This window comes from Tachypleus tridentatus, chromosome 1, assembly GCF_004210375.1.
Source record: "Tachypleus tridentatus isolate NWPU-2018 chromosome 1, ASM421037v1, whole genome shotgun sequence".
Lineage (NCBI taxonomy): Eukaryota > Metazoa > Arthropoda > Merostomata > Xiphosura > Limulidae > Tachypleus > Tachypleus tridentatus.
In genome coordinates this window covers 182,299,596-182,323,628 of record NC_134825.1, presented here as the reverse complement: position 1 = coordinate 182,323,628, position 24,033 = coordinate 182,299,596, and the positions used below count along the sequence as shown (strand labels likewise).

Sequence of the window (24,033 nt, the reverse complement as noted above, 5' to 3'; positions counted from 1 at the left end):
AATAGCACCAAGTGAGAACATTCTAACATATTACCTTTTTTTCATACGATTACAACACACCATGACAGCTGTACACAGGAATAGCACCAAGTGAGAACATTCTAACATATTACCTTTTCATACTGATTTTACAACACACCATGACAGCTGTACCACAGGGAATAGCACCAAGTGAGAACATTCTAACATATTACCTTTTCATCGGTTACAACACACCATGACAGCTGTACACAGGAATAGCACCAAGTGAGAACATTCTAACATATTACCTTTTCATCTAATTTACAACACACCATGACAGCTGTACACAGGAATAGCACCAAGTGAGAACATTCTAACATATTACCTTTTTCATCTGGTTGCAACACACCATGACAGCTGTACACAGGAATAGCACCAAGTGAGAACATTCTAACATATTACCTTTTCATAATGGGTACAACACACCATGACAGCTGTACACAGGAATAGCGCAAGTGAGAACATTCTAACATATTACCTTTTTCATCACGGTTACAACACACCATGACAGCTGTACACAGGAATAGCACCAAGTGAGAACATTCTAACATATTACCTTTTCATCTGATTTTACAACACACCATGACAGCTGTACACAGGAATAGCACCAAGTGAGAACATTCTAACATATTACCTTTTCATCACGGTACAACACACCATGACAGCTGTACACAGGAATAGCACCAAGTGAGAACATTCTAACATATTACCTTTTCATCTGGGTACAACACACCATGACAGCTGTACCACAAGAATAGCACCAAGTGAGAACATTCTAACATATTACCTTTTTCATACGGTACAACACACCATGACAGCTGTACACAGGAATAGCACCAAGTGAGAACATTCTAACATATTACCTTTTTCATACGGTACAACACACCATGACAGCTGTACACAGGAATAGCACCAAGTGAGAACATTCTAACATATTACCTTTTTCATACGGTACAACACACCATGACAGCTGTACACAGGAATAGCACCAAGTGAGAACATTCTAACATATTACCTTTTTCATACGGTACAACACACGATGCTCTGTTCATTCCAGAACTTATATTTCTTGTTTCTGCTGATACTGCAAACTGATAGTTAGTGTCACCAGATAAGTTAATGTTTTCAGAAGTGTTGTGAGGAGGAACAAATGTCCATTCTATTGGATACCTGCACATAGAAGAGTGAGGTCGAAGGTTGTGACACCAATAAATTGTGAATCTATCAATAAGATTTTTTTTGTCTTTAGGATATTCCCAATTCACCTGGTAGGTTCCATTACCAAAAGACATGACAGTGACTTCTTCAGGTTCAGCAGGCACTTAAAAAACAAAGTGGCATTTTAATCTGAATACATATATCATAAAAAACAAACTTGTAATTTAGTTTTGTTTGTTGTTATCTAGTTTATGTTGTGAATTTTTTTTTTCTTATTTGATTAAAATGGAATTTAGTAGCATGTTCTAATTCAATCATAACATGAACAAGAGTACACAGAAAGCAACCAACACTTGGCTTGGCTATCGTTCTTCCAACTGAAGAACTTTTAGGTGATACTTGAGTATGCCTGAAACAGATTATTTGTATTATGTTCCTAAACAATTAAAATAACTGATTCTGGAGAGTAAGTCACACTTTTAGGTGTGGTTTTATGAAATTTTTATTACAATATCACTAAATAAGAAAAACAGTGTATTCCATTTTCAAATAGAGTAATAAATTTTTTGTCACACATTTTGAAACAATTCTTGTTTTCCATGAACAACACCAACAGGTAATAAGTCAAAACACTGGTTATTCCAACCAAGCCAAGCATTACCTTCTACAGTTACTGGAACTGGTTTATTAGCATTAACAAAACAAATCAATATGTAAACTCCTTCTCTTCGAGAAAGTTTTAGGCTACGCATTTTACACATTCAATAGTTTCTCGTCTACTTCTGCAGACAGCATTACAGCCCTGAACTGAGTTCTTTATCAGGAACTGACAATCAGTCCACATGTAACACTTTAACACATTCTCTTCTCCTAAGTAGAGTTAAAACAAATTTTGCAAAAATACGAAAAGTATAGATACAAATCACAAATCTATGTACTGAGTTTCTCTTTGATTAAATATATTTAATTCAGAAACTAACAAAATTATTTTTATTTTTACCATGATTTCTTTATCCTTACATTGCATTTGCTTTTTGACAAGTTCTTGTTTGAATTAACATGTTGTCTGTTAAACTTTACTCAGAAAAATATATAAAAAAAATTAATTACTGAAGGAAGTTAGAGATGGAAGTGTTCAGTTATGTAAAAAAATTTATTAAAATACTGAACACCAGATAACAAAGTTTCAAAACTTATATAATAACTTTAAGCCTTGTGCAGTCATGTTCAAACTACTGACAAAGATATTAATGTCATCTAAAACACTGACCACAGATTACTTAATTCTAGATAAAACTGAGCACTCTTACTGTTTTCTGTACTCTCTACAGTAAGATCTTCCATGCCTCTAGATACCCCTTCCTTATTGGCTGATCATTATCTTGAACTTGTAAGCAGTATTAATGTTCAAATTGGAAAAGGTATACTTAATGTCCATTACTTCCACGGTTTGTTCCGACACATCTCTTTTATAATACAGGCTGTAAGTTGGTTTGTAACTGATAACATAGTGGAAATCCTTCCCATTATAATGCTCTTCTGGAATAGGCTAGCAGAAGTTACAAAGAAATAAATTTTATGATTTGCAGATGCAAAACCTTGTAATAAAAATATTAAATAATAATACAATATCTGAAGATATAATATTCAAATATAAATATTTAGAGTTGTGTTTGATTAATAAGGAACTTACAAGTTTACAAATAGTCCATAACCGTATCTGTATTGACATTCAACAGACAAAACTACAGAGAACATCAAAACAGTTTTAATGTTGTGAAAGCCTCAGAGAATATTGTTAAGACCATACCTTCCAGTACAATGTGATGTTTCTACTACCACTCAGTTCCTTGACTTCAAATGATCCTTCTGTTATATTTGGTACATGGTAGGGAACTGAGTTAAGGGAAAGGAAATATTGAAATATCTAGAACTGATAACTGATTAACATAAAACAATTCACACAATGTTTAGAGAGCATATCGAGTTTCATAAACCATTGGCTATCTTCGGAAGGTAGCTAAAGCATATTATATCATCCAAGATAAATCACTTTTGCTACCTAACACAAACGATTTTATTCAAGGCTGTAAACTTGGAAAATTACAACCACTAGAAAAACACATAATATAAACTAATATGTTTCATAATTTTTGTTTTTACATTCTTTAACACTGTGCCTCAGGTGTTTGGATTCATGTCACTGACATCATGATAATATTCCTGCAGGACAACTGTAACAAATATTTGTTTGTTAGTTTACAAACATACACACCAGATAAAATACCTGTTCAAACAATAAAAAAAAAACCTCTCAGACTACAACTGAAGACTTTTCTTCACTTCAGTATATTAAAAATGGTTTAACGTAATAAAAGGTGAAGTATGTTGAACACTACATACAATACACACACCATCTACACACCACAAGCACCAAACACAACATCTATACACCTCTACAAGCACCAATGTTCCACATCTTGAAGAGTTGATTACTGGAAACAAGATGATTACATTAATCTTGTTGATAAAAAATTGGAAAGATTAAAGAGTGATAAGGTTTCTGGACCAGATAATATTTCCTCATAGGTTTTGAAGGAGGTTAAGGGTCAGATACGTGAGCCACTTACTGCTATTTTTTTGTCAATCCTTGAACAATGGTCAGGTACCAGAGGATTGGACGTTAGCTAATGAACTCCTCTTTTCAATGAAGGCAATAAAAATTGTCCCAGTAATTACAGATCTATTAGACTTACAAAAATTGTGGGAAAAGTTTTGAATAATGTGTTAAAAGATGCTTTGCACAGTTTTTTAACAAAATTTGGAATTTTACTGGACAGTCAACATGGTTTCACTAAGAAAAAATCCTGACTTACAAATCGTAAGAGGTTACTTTGAAAAGATTACTCTTTATGTAGATCAGAGTAAGGGTGTATATTTAGTGTATCGGGATTTTCAGAAATCATCTGACAAGGTGCCACATAAAAGGCTTGTAAAAGAATTGTCTCTATAGGGGTGAGGGATAAGTTAGCAAATTGGATAGGAGAGTGGCTGGATGGAAGAAAAGCTGAGGGTTGTTAGAAATGGAGTCAAACTGGATTAATGTTACAAATGGAGTACCTCAGGACTCAGTCTTCAGACCTTTGCCTTATTTTTTATTTACATTAATGACACAGATAAAACAATGATCAGTGAATTACTTATAGGTGATATTAACATCTTGAGTGTTGCTGGTTGTGAAGAGGATGCTGCTAATTTACAAAAGGATTTAGATCACTTAGTGAGTTGAACAAATAAATTACAGATGGATTTTAATTATGCAAGATGATGCATATGGGTTATCACAGTTTGAATTACAAGTACAATTTGGATGGGAATAACTTTAACAATGTTATGAAGGAAAGGGATCATTGTGTAATGGTTAATCAGTCTCTAAAGCTTTCGAAGCAGTGTGTTGTTACTAGTGGTAGCACGAATAGGACATCAGGTTATATCTTCAGAAATACTGAATACAAGTCTAAATAAGCTATAATTTTATTGTACAGGTCACTGGTTAGGCTACATTTGTAATACTGTGTTCAGTCTTGTACTCCTTACCTTGCGAAAAACATTGAATTACTGAAAAGGGTTCAGAATGGTAACTAGAACTTGGATGGAGATGTTGTTATATAAGGAGTAGCGAAATCTTTCAAATTGTTTTCTCTTGAATGAAAAGATTTGGGGGGAATCTGAAGGAGGTGTTTGAGACTGACAGTCTTCATGCATCATATTTTTAACAGAAGGACTAGGGGACTTAAATATCAGTTTTGGTATGGTAAGACCAGCTAAGACAGTTTTATTTTTCTAACAGGGTGGTTGATCTTGGGAATGGGTTGCCTTCAGTTGTTGTAAAGGTAGTGAAGTTAAGTGCATTAAAAAAAAGCATTATAAATATATAAATGATAATGGATGACTTTGTTTTGTTTTTTAAGTTAATTTACTTTAGAGTGTGGAACAGCCAAGGTAGACCAATAAGTTCCATGTTGTTCATAAATGTTATTTTTATACCACTACAAGCACCACACACGCACACTATCTTTATACCACTACAAGCACCACACACGCACACCATCTTTATACCACTACAAGCACCACACACGCAAACCATCTTTATACCACTACAAGCACCACACACGGACACCATTTTTATACCACTACAAGCACCACACACGGACACCATTTTTATACCACTACAAGCACCACACACGGACACCATTTTTATACCACTACAAGCACCACACACACACACCATTTTTATACCACAACAAGCACCACACACACACCATCTTTATACCACTACAAGCACCACACACACACCATCTTTATACCACTACAAGCACCACACACACACCATCTTTATACCACTACAAGCACCACACACACACACCATCTTTATACCACTACAAGCACCACACACACCACGCACCATCTTTATACCACTTCTTAAGCACCGGACACACCATCTTTATACCACTACTACAAGCACCACGCGCGCACATCATCTTTATACCACTACAAGCACCACACACGCACACCATCTTTATGCCACTCTGGGGCACCACACACGCACACCATCTCATCTTTATACCACTACAAGCACTACACACACACACGCCATCTTTTATACCACTACAAGCACCACACACACACACCATCATCTTTATACCACTACAAGCACCACACACGCGACACCATCTTTATACCACTACAAGCACCACACATGGACACCATTTTTATACCACTACAAGCACCACACACGCACACCATCTTTATACCACTACCTGGGCACTCACACACGCACACCATTTTATACCACTACAAGCACCACACACGCAACACCATCTTTATACCACTACAAGCACCTCACACGCGCACACCATCTTTATACCACTACAAGCACCACACACGCACACCATCTTTATACCACTACAAGCACCACACACGGACACCATTTTTATACCACTACAAGCACCACACACGGACACCATTTTTTATACCACTACAAGCCGCACACACACACACCATTTTATACCACAACAAGCACCACACACACGCATTCATCTTTTATACTACCACTACAAGCGCCACACACGCCATCTTTATACCACTACAAGCACCCACACGCGACACCATCTTTATACCACAAGCACCACACACACACCATCTTTATACCACTGGCAAGCACCACACACGCACACCATCTTTATACCACTACAAGCACCACCGCGCACACCATCTTTTTATACCACTACAAGCACGCACACGCGGCACCATCTTTATACCACTACAAGCACCACACACGCACACCATCTTTATACCACTACAAGGCACCACACGCGACACCATCTTTATACCACTACAAGCACCACACACGCGACACCATCTTTATACCACTGGGCAAGCAACCACACACGCACACCATCTTTTACACCACTACAAGCACCACACACGCACACCATCTTTATACCACTACAAGCACCACACATGCACACCATCTTTATACCACTACAAGCACCACACATGCACACCATCTTTATACCACTACAAGCACCACACACACACACCATCTTTACACCACTTAAAGAATCTATAATATTAAAATTACAATTTGTACTTCAAAGTTACTAGTAAAATAAAAATCAACAGATTTTTCCCATCAGACTGGTGTGGGATTTTCACTATAATTCTTATTGTCTGTATTTACATGAAACATAAGATGTGACCAAAATGATCAAATCTGTTATACACAAGACATGTATTTATACTAAAAATATATGTCAGTGTGACTTGAACTCTGAAGTATACACAAGACACGTATTTATACTAAAGATACAAGATGTCAGTGTGACTTGAACTCTGAAGTATACACAAGACAAGTATTTATACTAAAGATACAAGATGTCAGTGTGACTTGAACTCTGAAGTATACACAAGACACGTATTTATACTAAAAATACAAGATGTCACTGTGACTTGAACTCTGAAGTATACACAAGACGTATTTATACTAAAGATACAAGATGTCAGTGTGACTTGAACTCTGAAGTATACACAAGACACGTATTTATACTAAAGATACAAGATGTCAGTGTGACTTGAACTCTGAAGTACACACAAGACACGTATTTATACTACAGATACAAGATGTCAGTGTGACTTGAACTCTGAAGTATACACAAGACACGTATTTATACTAAAGATACAAGATGTCAGTGTGACTTGAACTCTGAAGTATACACAAGACACGAATTTATACTAAAGATACAAGATGTCAGTGTGACTTGAACTCTGAAGTATACACAAGACACGTATTTATACTAAAGATACAAGATTTCAGTGTGACTTGAACTCTGAAGTATACACAAGACACGTATTTATACTAAAGATACAAGATGTCAGTGTGACTTGAACTCTGAAGTATACACAAGACACGTATTTATACTAAAGATACAAGATGTCAGTGTGACTTGAACTCTGAAGTATACACAAGACACGTATTTACACTAAAGATACAAGATTTCAGTGTGACTTGAACTCTGAAGTATACACAAGACACGTATTTACACTAAAGATACAAGATGTCAGTGTGACTTGAACTCTGAAGTATACACAAGACACGTATTTACACTAAAGATACAAGATTTCAGTGTGACTTGAACTCTGAAGTATACACAAGACACGTGTTTATACTAAAGATACAAGATGTCAGTGTGACTTGAACTCTGAAGTATACACAAGACACGTATTTATACTAAAAAGATACAAGATGTCAGTGTGACTTGAACTCTGAAGTATACACAAGACGCAATTTATACTAAAGATACAAGATGTCAGTGTGACTTGAACTCTGAAGTATACACAAGACACGTATTTATACTAAAGATACAAGATTTCAGTGTGACTTGAACTCTGAAGTATACACAAGACACGTATTTATACTAAAGATACAAGATGTCAGTGTGACTTGAACTCTGAAGTATACACAAGACACGTTATTTATACTAAAGATACAAGATGTCAGTGTGACTTGAACTCTGAAGTATACACAAGACACGTATTTACACTAAAGATACAAGATTTCAGTGTGACTTGAACTCTGAAGTATACACAAGACACGTATTTATACTAAAGATACAAGATGTCAGTGTGACTTGAACTCTGAAGTATACACAAGACACGTATTTATACTAAAGATACAAGATGTCAGTGTGACTTGAACTCTGAAGTATACACAAGACACGTATTTATACTAAAAATACAAGATGTCACTGTGACTTGAACTCTGAAGTATACACAAGACGTATTTATACTAAAGATACAAGATGTCAGTGTGACTTGAACTCTGAAGTACACACAAGACACGTATTTATACTAAAGATACAAGATGTCAGTGTGACTTGAACTCTGAAGTATACACAAGACACGTATTTATACTACAGATACAAGATGTCAGTGTGACTTGAACTCTGAAGTATACACAAGACACGTATTTATACTACAGATACAAGATGTCAGTGTGACTTGAACTCTGAAGTATACACAAGACACGTAGTTATACTAAAGATATAAGATGTCAGTGTGACTTGAACTCTGAAGTATACACAAGACATGTATTTATACTAAAGATATATGATGTCACTGTGACTTGAACTCTGATGTATGAGTGTAGACTAATGTTTATGTAAAGAATAAAAATACGTTTGTCCATCTCAAGTCCTGTATATTGTGTTTACATACTTGCTAAAACCTTCAAAGTGCATATCTACTACTACTTTTATTATTACTATCCTAGTACATATCCACCCATGAACACAGAATTAATAGAGAGTTAAACCTACAAATCTCTTCATTAATAATGCCTGCCATCACACTTCTGTTTTTTAAGATGTTAATAAAGCAAGGCTTACATATACAAATATGAACCATTTAATATATAGGCCTAGCTTGTAAGCCTACTATTGAATGGGTTGATTTTTTCTATATCAGCAACATTAGTTTTTCTAAACCTTTAAACCACAGCTGTGTAATGGAAGTACTGGTACAAGAACAGATAGAAATACTTATTTAATGAAGAAATTTCTTAATACTAGCAATTTTATGTTTAACAATCAAACCTATTTTTATCAAAGGATCATTAAAACAATTAATTTTAGGAAAAACCCACATTCATTTTAAAACTAAAATAATAAGAGGTTCATTAAAAATTATACTAGGAACAGTTATAGTAAAAACTATAAAGTGCAGTATACTTTAATTTTTTCACTGTTGTGCTAGACTCACCATCTGGAGCAGTTCGAGCAAGCGTGCTCTTAAGGTTACTCCACATATCTTCCCCACTTGCTTCTGCTGAGCGACAGCGAACTGATAAGTCATAGACAGTGTTAGGCACTAATCCTGTCAAATTATGAGCTCCAATATTCTTCCCGATTTTGATGATCTGTTTTGTAAAGAGAGGAAATAGTTATTACCTTAACATCAATCTTTATGATGGAAAATCTACTGTCACATCTCATACATTTCAAAATAAAATGAAAAACTATGTTGTTAATAGAATAATGTATAATACATCCTCCAGAGCCACTAGGCAATGCACTTCTTTTTAAAAAGTTTGTTTTTGATTAACCCTTTTGCAAAAAGATACTTGTCAAAGGCCACAATATTGCATTTGTTAAGTTAATGTTAGCTAGGTGTGACTGGAAGATAAATATGATAAAAAATAATATATAAAGTTATGAGACTTAAGCTAGAATGACTACATATTGTAACACGAAAAAAGAATAATTTATATTTATTTTCTAACTTTTTTTATGATGGTTACGAGGTTGGTCAAATGACAGACTCCACTTAGTTATAGTATAGAAAATACCATAAAATATAATGTCTTATTGAAAACAAATGTTTGAAATGTATTTAGAAGGTTTTAGAGATTACATAAATGTTCAATGTTTTTCAGCCAAAGAATAGTTTTTTAAATCATAACATGAAATCACTTTGCACTCAGACTACTAATGAAACAGACTCTATTTTCACAAGCAAATCTTTAGTACGAATATTTCACTAAAAAATCTGATTTTCTGTGTACAAAATATTTGTAATTTTCACTAAAAGTGTGCCAAATTTTGTGAAGATAAACATGCTGTATCAAACATTATAGTGCAGATACTGAAAGTGTGCAAATGTATAGACGAACTTCAGCCTTTATTCCTGATGAAGCCATAAAATACAAGTTTGGTTGACATGAAAATAAATCTCTGCATTTGTTAAAAGCAAGCTTGGCATAAAACATTCATATGTTTTCAAATATTATTATTTATGTCTTAAAATTTCAAACTGTGTTTGTTTTTGAATTTTGCACTAAACTAATCAAGACTGTTCCTAGTTTGGCAGTGATACACTAGAGGGAGGGCAACTAGTCGACACCACTTCATATTACGCTTTGAAATGCTAGTAGGTGCATCAGAATAAAATTATGTTGAAATGTTCATGAGTAATACAATAAATGTTACCAGTTTTTCATAATGATACATCAAATACTGAACATTTAAATGTACATAATTCAGGAAAAATCTCTACGATATTTGAATACTAAATTTCTGCTCCACTTAGTTGATATAAAATATCATTTTATGATTTACTTTAGAAATAATAATGATGTGCTAAAAACTTGTAGGTCCAAAAAGTCTTGATAAAACTGAAATAGAAACCCTTATAACCCAAGAGCTTTTGAAAGGTCCACCTTTTAAAAGCACTCGGGTTATAAGGGTTTCTATTTTGGCTTTAGGAATAATAAAGTGGCTTCACTCATAAAATAGGCTTAAAATAAACAAGGGTTTCTATTTCAGTTTTAGGGATAATAAAGTGGCTTCACTCATAAAATAGGCTTAAAATAAACAAGGGTTTCTATTTCAGTTTTAGGGATAATAAAGTGGCTTCACTCATAGAATAGGCTAAAAATAAACAAAAGTTTCTATTTCAGTTTTAGGGATAATAAAGTGGCTTCACTCAAGGAATAGGCTTAAAATAAACAAAGGTTTCTATTTCAGTTTTAGGGATAATAAAGTGGCTTCACTCAAGGAATAGGCTTAAAATAAACAAAGGTTTCTATTTCAGTTTTAGGGATAATAAAGTGGCTTCACTCATAGAATAGCTCCATAAAACATGATAAATAAAAACAACAAAGAGTGCATTATACATGTTCAGAACAAGTACAAACCTTCCATGATTCATTTTTACTAGTGTTAGGTTTATATAAAAGCTCATACACGAGGCCAGGCGGAAAATCCCAGATAGCAAAGTTCTTAGGGGGCAACCAGTTCATTTTAATGCTAGTTGGTGTTTCTCCTGAAGCCTGCAGCTGAGAAGGTTCATCAGGTAAAACTGTTTAATAGAAAACATACAACAAATTAAGGACAGTTTTTGAAGTACAAAAACAACTACAGTACTCCCCAGTTATAATGCATGTTTTGAGGGTAATAGAGTGACCCACATTATAAGACCAATCAGAGTACAACCAAGGAACTGTTCATATTACCAAATACACTACTAACATGCTTAATGTTTTTAATTTCTTTAATTGCTAGAAACAGAATGATATAAAAATTTTGTACTGACACCAATATAAAGTCAGAATTTATTTAGTTGAACCATTTCTTTAAAAAATCCTGGAATTTCATCCAATTTGTCTAAGAACAAATGAGGTCTTCCTTCTTCTGATATCCATCTGAGTATCCGGGATTCCTAACTCCCTTCCACTTCTCCCATTTTTAATTCTTTCATCAATTGTTACTTTTTCCCTTATATACATTCTCCATTACCAATAATAAATACAGGACAATTCTACATCTATAAACATAAGACAATAATCAGATAATCACACAACCAAAGAATGAAATAGAGTCCCATGTTGGAAAGTTCCCAGCTGGGGGGAGAATACGTGGGGTACATTCAAATCTGCAATATAAACAACAGTATTGTAACTGGGAAGCATGAAACCAACTGAAGAATTTTAAATCATTAAAATATTAGTTTTACTTCCATTAATAACTGTCGTTTCTATGCATATTTAACTTCTTGAACCATTTCAGAACAGAGAAACTGCAAATACTTTCATAATTTTACAGATAAAATTCTAGTCTTCAGGCTTACACACTGTAAACAATGTTTAGTTCTTCTAGCATAGATATACTGCTTTCATAAACAATAACTTGAGCTGTATATTATATGAATGTGAGCATGAAAGAAACGATGAATGAAAAATATAAAGAAATTAACCTTTGCAGCTGGCATAGAAAAGAAAGAACAAATATTTGTACAACATCAAGGATGAGTATGACATGAAACAGGTGTATTGTGAGAACTGGCATAGAAAAGAAAGAACAAATATTTGTACAACATCAAGGATGAGTATGACATGAAACAGGTGTGTTGTGAGAACTGGCATAGAAAAGAAAGAACAAATATTTATACAACATCAAGGATGAGTATGACATGAAACAGGTGTACTGTGAGAACTGGCATAGAAAAGAAAGAACAAATATTTGTACAACATCAAGGATGAGTATGACATGAAACAGGTGTGTTGTGAGAACTGGCATAGAAAAGAAAGAACAAATATTTGTACAACATCAAGGATGAGTATGACATGAAACAGGTGTGTTGTGAGAACTGGCATAGAAAAGAAAGAACAAATATTTGTACAACATCAAGGATGAGTATGACATGAAACAGGTGTATTGTGAGAACTGGCATAGAAAAGAAAGAACAAATATTTATACAACATCAAGGATGAGTATGACATGAAACAGGTGTGTTGTGAGAACTGGCATAGAAAAGAAAGAACAAATATTTGTACAACATCAAGGATGAGTATGACATGAAACAGGTGTGTTGTGAGAACTGGCATAGAAAAGAAAGAACAAATATTTGTACAACATCAAGGATGAGTATGACATGAAACAGGTGTGTTGTGAGAACTGGCATAGAAAAGAAAGAACAAATATTTATACAACATGAAGGATGAGTATGACATGAAACAGGTGTACTGTGAGAACTGGCATAGAAAAGAAAGAACAAATATTTATACAACATGAAGGATGAGTATGACATGAAACAGGTGTGTTGTGAGAACTGGCATAGAAAAGAAAGAACAAATATTTGTACAACATCAAGGATGAGTATGACATGAAACAGGTGTACTGTGAGAACTGGCATAGAAAAGAAAGAACAAATATTTGTACAACATCAAGGATGAGTATGACATGAAACAGGTGTGTTGTGAGAACTGGCATAGAAAAGAAAGAACAAATATTTGTACAACATCAAGGATGAGTATGACATGAAACAGGTGTGTTGTGAGAACTGGCATAGAAAAGAAAGAACAAATATTTATACAACATCAAGGATGAGTATGACATTAAAACAGGTGTGTTGTGAGAACTGGCATAGAAAAGAAAGAACAAATATTTGTACAACATCAAGGATGAGTATTACATGAAACAGGTGTGTTGTGAGAACTGGCATAGAAAAGAAAGAACAAATATTTGTACAACATCAAGGATGAGTATGACATGAAACAGGTGTGTTGTGAGAACTGGCATAGAAAAGAAAGAACAAATATTTGTACAACATCAAGGATGAGTATGACATGAAACAGGTGTGTTGTGAGAACTGGCATAGAAAAGAAAGAACAAATATTTGTACAACATCAAGGATGAGTATGACATGAAACAGGTGTGTTGTGAGAACTGGCATAGAAAAGAAAGAACAAATATTTGTACAACATCAAGGATGAGTATGACATGAAAGAAGTGTGTTGTGAGAACTGGCATAGAAAAGAAAGAACAAATATTTGTACAACATCAAGGATGTGTATGACATGAAACAGGTGTACTGTGAGAACTGGCATAGAAAAGAAAGAACAAATATTTGTACAACATCAAGGATGAGTATGACATGAAACAGGTGTGTTGTGAGAACTGGCAAAGAAAAGAAAGAACAAATATTTGTACAACATCAAGGATGAGTATGACATGAAACAGGTGTGTTGTGAGAACTGGCATAGAAAAGAAAGAACAAATATTTGTACAACATCAAGGATGAGTATGACATGAAACAGGTGTGTTGTGAGAACTGGCATAGAAAAGAAAGAACAAATATTTGTACAACATCAAGGATGAGTATGACATGAAACAGGTGTGTTGTGAGAACTGGCATAGAAAAGAAAGAACAAATATTTGTACAACATCAAGGATGAGTATGACATGAAAGAAGTGTGTTGTGAGAACTGGCATAGAAAAGAAAGAACAAATATTTGTACAACATCAAGGATGAGTATGACATGAAACAGGTGTGTTGTGAGAACTGGCATAGAAAAGAAAGAACAAATATTTGTACAACATGAAGGATGAGTATGACATGAAACAGGTGTGTTGTGAGAACTGGCATAGAAAACAAAGAACAAATATTTGTACAACATCAAGGATGAGTATGACATGAAACAGGTGTATTGTGAGAACTGGCATAGAAAACAAAGAACAAATATTTGTACAACATCAAGGATGAGTATGACATGAAACAGGTGTGTTGTGAGAACTGGCATAGAAAAGAAAGAACAAATATTTGTACAACATCAAGGATGAGTATGACATGAAACAGGTGTGTTGTGAGAACTGGCATAGAAAAGAAAGAACAAATATTTGTACAACATCAAGGATGAGTATTACATGAAACAGGTGTACTGTGAGAACTGGCATAGAAAAGAAAGAACAAATATTTGTACAACATCAAGGATAAGTATGACATGAAACAGGTGTGTTGTGAGAACTGGCATAGAAAAGAAAGAACAAATATTTGTACAACATCAAGGATGAGTATGACATGAAACAGGTGTGTTGTGAGAACTGGCATAGAAAAGAAAGAACAAATATTTGTACAACATCAAGGATGAGTATGACATGAAACAGGTGTGTTGTGAGAACTGGCATAGAAAAGAAAGAACAAATATTTTTACAACATCAAGGATGAGTATGACATGAAACAGGTGTGTTGTGAGAACTGGCATAGAAAAGAAAGAACAAATATTTATACAACATCAAGGATGTGTATGACATGAAACAGGTGTACTGTGAGAACTGGCATAGAAAAGAAAGAACAAATATTTGTACATCAAGGATGAGTATGACATGAAACAGGTGTACTGTGAAAACTGGCATAGAAAAGAAAGAACAAATATTTGTACAACATCAAGGATGAGTATGACATGAAACAGGTGTACTGTGAGAACTGGCATAGAAAAGAAAGAACAAATATTTGTACAACATCAAGGATGAGTATGACATGAAACAGGTGTACTGTGAGAACTGGCATAGAAAAGAAAGAACAAATATTTATACAACATCAAGGATGAGTATGACATGAAAGAAGTGTGTTGTGAGAACTGGCATAGAAAAGAAAGAACAAATATTTGTACAACATGAAGGATGAGTGTGACATGAAACAGGTGTGTTGTGAGAACTGGCATAGAAAAGAAAGAACAAATATTTGTACAACATCAAGGATGAGTATGACATGAAACAGGTGTGTTGTGAGGACTGGCATAGAAAACAAAGAACAAATATTTGTACAACATCAAGGATGAGTATGACATGAAAGAGATGTGTTGTGAGAACTGGCATAGAAAAGAAAGAACAAATATTTGTACAACATCAAGGATAAGTATGACATGAAACAGGTGTGTTGTGAGAACTGGCATAGAAAACAAAGAACAAATATTTGTACAACATCAAGGATGAGTATGACATGAAACAGGTGTATTGTGAGAACTGGCATAGAAAACAAAGAACAAATATTTGTACAACATCAAGGATGAGTATGACATGAAACAGGTGTACTGTGAGAACTGGCATAGAAAAGAAAGAACAAATATTTGTACAACATCAAGGATGAGTATTACATGAAACAGGTGTACTGTGAGAACTGGCATAGAAAAGAAAGAACAAATATTTATACAACATCAAGGATGAGTATGACATGAAACAGGTGTGTTGTGAGAACTGGCATAGAAAAGAAAGAACAAATATTTGTACAACATCAAGGATGAGTATGACATGAAACAGGTGTATTGTGAGAACAGTATGAGGAATGTAAGAAAGAACAGAAATGACTATTTTCACTTTGATGAGAAACAAAAAGAGCAGCACAGCCAAATCAATGGTTGAAAAAATTAAGAGGTGGCATGTGTTCTAAAGAATAAAACATAGGTGAATACATTCAGTACAAGAGAGGTGATTGCACTCAGTAAAAGATAGGTGAATACACATATTTCCAGACACAAGGAATATCGTGTAAAGAACAGATATTTCATCAGCTGTTAAAACACATCCTCAAAAAACAACTTGTATTAACAATGATAAGAACAAGCAAGGAAACAGATATCACATCAAAGATATGAACAAACGAGGAACAGATATATTACCATAGATACATACAAATGAAGCACAGACAGGAACAAATGAGGAACAGACATACTGTCAAAGATAGGAACAAACGAGGAACACATACAATATCAAAGATAGGAAGAAGCGTGGAACACATACAATATCAATGATAGGAAGAAATGAGGAAGATATACTATCAAAGATAGGAACAAATGAGAAACAGATATACTATCAACAATATGAACAAATGAGAAACAGATATATTATCAACAATATGAACAAATTAGGAACAGATATACTATCAAAGACAAGTACAAATGAAGCACAGATATAATATCAAAGACAGGAACAGTTGAGAAACAGATGTTGTTTCAAAGATAGAAACAAATGAACAAATATTCTATCAAAGATAGGAGCAAACTGTAAAACATATGCATTATCAAGAGCAAAAACAAATTAGAAAAACACATGAACAGAAGTTTGTCCAATAAAACAATTAACAAATGTGTAACATACCAAATTTATAGTGGTCAACCATGATGTTCTGTGTGATATGTCCAAGATGATTGTGTCCAGTCAAAGTGAACCACAACTGCTTTTGATTCATGTAATATGGTGGAGAAGTGTCCACTCTCCACTGACAACACGTATTGTTAACTTTAGTCGTGTTTGGACAGTTTCCATAACCTAGCAAAGAATGGCTGAAACCAATACATAATATCACTTTTAAAACTGTTCATTTTTACATCATACAAGATGATGTAATTTAAGCTTCAATGATTTAGATCTTTGATAGGACTAATTTACATTAATTCATTAACAACGTCACCATCACTGCCTGTTCATATTTGATTGAAAACCATTATATTTTACACATAATCTATATAAAGAAAATAAAACATTTTATTAATGCATTATGTAGTGACATAATCATGTTTTGATATTTCAATTAAAAATATCCTTTATGCACACATGTGATATTTACTACGCTCCTATCACCCTACTGTGACCAGTTACGATAATTAAGTATTTATTAAGATAATACGAAACAAGTACAAGCTGTGTTTATGAAACATTTGTGCCCCACTGTGACCTCGTCCTTTGGCCCATGACCTAAAAAGGTTAATGGTGTTTAGAACTTTTTAGGTACTCTAAAATTGATAAGTTTGGTTAAAATCCATCCACACAATTTTGAGATATCTTGTAAAAAACATTATGATTAATGGATAGAAGGCAGACCAATATGTACTGCTATGTTTAATTGTAGGGACATAATGAACAGTACTGAGTAAGTTTAACACTGGTTAGAAAACAAATACAAACCTTCAACTGGAGATTTTCTAGGGGACAATTTTCCTGATACCTTGTCTGCAATGTATTTGATGAATATAATAGCATGATATGTTTGGAAGACTATTATTATTGCCTCTTCTAATTCTTAAAAATCTCTAACAGACAAGATAAGAATGTAGCATCTAAAAACATACTAAAGTTTTATGATAAGTGTAATAAATATAATACTAATGTCTTATGATAAATATCATACTATAATGGAAATCTTAATTATAATTATGCTTTGCCAGCTGGTAAAAGGAACACAATGTGTAATATACTTTATAAGTGTAAAAGCAATGTTTTCATGATTTTTTAAAATATAACTGAAACTTGTTTTAATCTAAAGTTACTTTGATTACAACTAAAAAATATCAGATACAACAAAAATCCAATGGAATGGACACATAAAATTTTGTTATAGAAAATCAAACTCACCCACTAATTACATGACTCTTAAGAGTGTAAGTTGTTGGGACAGGGTTCATAGTTGGCTGCCAACAGCAAGTTAGCCTCTCAAGGTTTGTACTAAGACAAGAAAAACTGCTAACTTCACGTGGTTTGTCTATCAAAGAGAAAACATAGGAAGTTTTCAGCACAAGTTCACCAAGTGTCAAAAATGATTTATACTGAGTTGTATCTTTCTTATTCCAAATATTTGTGTATTTTTTAATGTTTCTATACACAGCTGATTTAGAAATTCATTTCACACTTAATCAACTCATCAAGTTTGTGCTTTACCAAAAATACACAACAAAATAGAAGAGTACAACAATGTGCAAAAGTGTTAGAACAAACTCAAACATTAGATTTCAGGCTACTTTCAAAGAACAATGGTGAAACATCAACATGTTATTAATCTTCATATTTAGTACAACAGAAACTCAGTGGAAGTGTCTGAGTTGAATGAACAGTTAATATTTTGTGTCACCCTTTTGCTTTAATAGCTGTAAACAGTCTTTCAAGCATTGCTATAACATTTAACCCAAGTGTATTTTGAGATTTCACTCCAAATGTCTCTAATACACTCCCATAAAGTTTCTTTGAAGTATCTTTTAATTTGTCAAATTTTTGTTTATCAAATCCCAGAACTGCTCAACTGGGTTGTGTGTGTGAGGTAGGTGGGCATATTACATCACGTGGAGATAGGTGGACATATTACATCACGTGGAGGTAGGTGGACATATTACATCACGTGGAGGTAGGTGGGCATATTACATCACGTGGAGGTAGGTGGGCATATTACATCACGTGGAGGTAGGTGGACATATTACATCACATGGAGGTAGGTGGGCATATTACATCACGTGGAGGTAGGTGGACATATTACATCACGTGGAGATAGGTGGACATATTACATCACGTGGAGGTAGGTGGGCATATTACATCACGTGGAGGTAGGTGGACATATTAAATCACATGGAGGTAGGTGGGCATATTACATCACTTGAATGATCCCACCAGCTTCTTTCTTAGCTAAGTAATTTCTACACAAGCTGTATGATTGTTTGAGGTAATTATCTTCTTTTACCAATAATACACAAATCACTCAGTACACCTTGATGGATCAGTATCTTATGGTACTTGTGTTAGTCCATTATTCCATCTATTTTGTAAACATCTCCTGTTGCCTCAACAGGTAAACATCCCAAACCATACATAATTTTCCAATCATCAACAATCCAGTTTCTGTACTTTTGATCAAACTTCAGTCTCTTGACCACACTTGAAGATCAAAGTAAAGGTTTTTTTAAACTACTACGTTACCAAATATTCCATTCTTGTTGAGTCTTCTCAACACTTGTAATCTGGTACATGGTTGTTTATCTCATGCTTGAGATCAGTGACAGTTTTCCTTCTGTCCTCAAAACAGTATAAACTGAGATACTTAACATCAGTATCATTGAGTTTTGGTGTTCTGTCTCTTCCTTTCCTGTTTTCTAATTTATCTGTCTCGGTCTCATGATCTAGGGTGTACTTGACAGTGTTTGGGGTGCATTTCAAGTCTGCAGCAATTTGTAAGAAGTCCAACCAATATCAAGTAAAGCTTTATGTGAACTCTATTCTAAAGACAATTCTCTAGACTTTTTTGTCAGTAGCATATGTAGTGTCAAACACTGTTTTTATTATTTGTGGAGTGTTATTAAATTGATTTCTTCTAACACATACTGGTACCACATGCTAGCTTCTTACGAGATTCTTCCTATATAATTAAGACATTCCATGGGGCACTGTGATATTTATTTCAGACCCTAAATATGATGAGTATGTTTATTCAAGCAGAACCCTTATAACATGTCCTTGTACAAGTATGTGGGAATTATAAAGAATTATTAGTATTCTTGAATCATTCAGTTGTCAACAGAGATCAGTGAAACATTACCATAATGTTGAAATGTACATTCTATAATGGCATGAAAACATTAGACTGATACAACAAAAATAAAAATGACATATTTATTCGTTTGTCCTGAAACACTTGCACGGCACTGTATACAAGCATTACATTCATGAATATAGTTCTCTACAAAACATAAACGGTACTAGTTTTGTTTGAAATTATGAAAACCATTCCTGTGAAGAAATACATAATGTCGTTGTCTAAATCATATGAGATAAATAAATCATATTTATTTATCCTAAACATTGCAGATGTGACACACAATTCCTGAGGAAGAATGAATATTTTGGAAAAATACCTACTATTCAAGATCCAAAACCAACCAAAAGTTATGTTAAATTAAGGTCATTTCAGACAGGATTCAAAAACATGACACATAATATAATTATCTTACAAAACCAGAGTGACACATGGCATACTTTGTACAGAAGCACAATCCAGAAAGTGACAGACAACACAAACAGCTTACACACCATCATGAGAAATCCAGAAAGTGACACACAATACAAACAACTTACACACCATCATGAGAAATCCAGAAAGTGGCACACAACACAAACAACTTACACACCATCATGAGGAATCCAGAAAGTGGCACACAACACAAACAGCTTACACACCATCATGAGGAATCCAGAAAGTGGCACACAATACAAACAGCTTACACACCATCATCAGGAATCCAGAAAGTGGCACACAACAAAAACAGCTTACACACCATCATGAGGAATCCAGAAATTGGCACACAATACAAACAACTTACACACCATCATGATGAATCCAGAAAGTGACACACAATACAAACAACTTACACACCATCATGAGGAATCCAGAAAGTGACACACAATACAAACAACTTACACACCATAATGAGGAATCCAGAAAGTGGCACACAATACAAACAACTTACACACCATCATGATGAATCCAGAAAGTGACACACAATACAAACAACTTACACACTATCATGAGGAATCCAGAAAGTGACACACAATACAAACAACTTACACACCATCATGAGAAATCCAGAAAGTGGCACACAACACAAACAACTTACACACCATCATCAGGAATCCAGAAAGTGGCACACAACACAAACATCTTACACACCATTATGAGGAATCCAGAAAGTGGCACACAACAAAAACAGCTTACACACCATCATCAGGAGTCCAGAAAGTGAAACGCAATACAAACAGCTTACACACCACCATGATGAATCCAGAAAGTGGCACACAACACAAGCAGCTTACACATCATCATGAGGAATCCAGAAAGTGGCACACAACACAAACAGCTTACACACCATCATCAGGAATCCAGAAAGTGAAACACAATACAAACAGCTTACACACCATCATGATGAATCCAGAAAGTGGCACACGACACAAACATCTTACACACCATCATGAGGAATCCAGAAAGTGGCACACAACACAAACAGCTTACACACCATCATGAGGAATCCAGAAAGTGGCACACAATACAAACAGCTTACACACCATCATCAGGAATCCAGAAAGTGGCACACAACACAAACATCTTACACACCATTATGAGGAATCCAGAAAGTGGCACACAACACAAACATCTTACACACCATCATGAGGAATCCAGAAAGTGGCACACAATACAAACAGCTTACACACCATCATCAGGAATCCAGAAAGTGGCACACAACACAAACATCTTACACATCATCATGAGGAATCCAGAAAGTGGCACACAACACAAACAGCTTACACACCATCATCAGGAATCCAGAAAGTGAAACACAATACAAACAGCTTACACACCATCATGATGAATCCAGAAAGTGACACACAACACAAACAGCTTACACACCATCATCAGGAATCCAGAAAGTGAAACACAATACAAACAGCTTACACACCATCATGATGAATCCAGAAAGTGGCACACAACACAAACATCTTACACACCATCATGAGGAATCCAGAAAGTGGCACACAACACAAACATCTTACACACCATCATGAGGAATCCAGAAAGTGGCACACAACACAAACAGCTTACACACCATCATGAGGAATCCAGAAAGTGGCACACAACACAAACATCTTACACACCATTATGAGGAATCCAGAATGTGGCACACAACACAAACAGCTTACACACCATCATCAGGAATCCAGAAAGTGAAACACAATACAAACAGCTTACACACCATCATGAGGAATCCAGAAAGTGGCACACAACACAAACAGCTTCCACACCATCATGAAGAATCCAGAAAGTGACACACAATACAAACAACTTACACACCATCATGAGGAATCCAGAAAGTGACACACAATACAAACAACTTGCACTATCATGAGGAATTCAGAAAGTGACACACAATACAAACAACTTACACACCATCATGAAAATTCAAAAAGTGACACACCATCATGAGGAATCCATAAAATGAAACACAATTTCAATATAACATTAAATAATTTCATGATTGTGATGGTAATGTCAAAGTCAGAAATCATAACATCACAACAAAAAACATGTTTTTTTCATTTTACTTTATCTTTATTCTACAGTTTATTGTTTCTGCATCATATATAACTGTTTTTAACAACTATCAAAATTACTATGAACAGAATGTCAGAAACTTACACCCAACATAGATGTTACTTAAGCATACAGTAGTAGAATTCTCTGTGCCTGGTAACCTCAAGTTACAGAAATATTTTCCAGTTTGTTCTATGCTAGCGTTGGGAATTTGTAGTCGAGCAGTTAAGGGATCCACAATATGAACATTTTCCTGTTTTATGGTCTTGTTATTGAAACGAAAAAACAAGTATGTGGAATTAACAAAATATGTTTCACTTTTGTGATCCTTGTTCGTCAGGGAAATCTTATGCCGAAGTAACGTGCAGTTCAAGTCAACTGTAGATCCAACTACTAGAGAATAATCATTTGTTAGATCTGAAAAAAAAAGGAAAGAAAAACATTTTAAAAATTTGAGGAAACAATGGATTTTTTTAAACTAAAGTAAATAACTTTAGGTCGACATTAACTGCAACTAACACTCTTTTGAAACCAACAATCATTTTCAAAATTTAAACAAGTAAAGAGTGGGCTTTCCATTTCACATAGTTCGTTACAAATATCAAAAATATTTTATCAAAAATCTCAGCTTTGAATGAGAAAAAAAAAATAGTATACTGCCCAAATGGCCAAACTTTTGAGTGTCCAGTGCAAGTAATAAAAAGTCTGGAGTACATTTCACTTGTCAAATATTAAAAAAACTTACTTTTAGAAAATAAAATAAAAATTGGTAAAGAGTAATAAATTTTCCTGAAAACAGAGGGTGCTCTAAAACTCTTCACAGATTATTAGCCATGGAAAAAATTTTTTAGACTACTTGTGATGGGAATTATTTTTATGCTACAAATTATGCTTATGCAAAAATTCTTTGTAGTAACAGCATAACCTTTTTCTAAACTACAGGGTAAACATATTTAAACTATTAACTACAATAAAATCATTTTTTAAAATTACTAGCTACAACAAGACATTTGTTGGACTATGGGGAAAACATTTTTTAGATAATTATTATTAACAACTACATTGAAAATGTTGTGTGGACTGTTAGCTACAGGAAAATACTTCAAAGATTAATAACTATAG

The 24,033-nt window shown here is 34.3% G+C and overlaps 1 protein-coding gene across 1 annotated transcript; it reads right to left on the bottom strand.

Moving 5' to 3' along the window:
• Positions 1–676: 676 nt before the first annotated feature.
• Positions 677–23,349, bottom strand: LOC143231842 (cytokine receptor-like). The gene is made up of 8 exons (XM_076466560.1): positions 23,017–23,349; positions 18,423–18,549; positions 17,169–17,353; positions 11,432–11,595; positions 9,499–9,655; positions 2,990–3,075; positions 2,490–2,728; positions 677–1,342 (listed from the first exon to the last, which is right to left on the bottom strand). The coding sequence occupies exons 2-7, from the start codon at positions 18,470–18,472 to the stop codon at positions 2,543–2,545; spliced, it is 828 nt and encodes a 275-aa protein (XP_076322675.1). The 5' UTR covers positions 18,473–18,549; positions 23,017–23,349; the 3' UTR covers positions 677–1,342; positions 2,490–2,542.
• Between the last annotated feature and the right edge of the window lie 684 nt (positions 23,350–24,033).

Coding starts and splice junctions, on each gene's coding strand:
- LOC143231842 (XM_076466560.1), bottom strand. CDS start 18,472: ATGAACCCTGTCCCAACAACTTACACTCTTAAGAGTCATGTAATTAGT. Junction 17,354..18,422: donor AAGAGTCATGTAATTAGTGG/GTGAGTTTGATT, acceptor TATTGGTTTCAG/CCATTCTTTGCTAGGTTATG. Junction 3,076..9,498: donor TGCTCGAACTGCTCCAGATG/GTGAGTCTAGCA, acceptor CCCTTAACTCAG/TTCCCTACCATGTACCAAAT.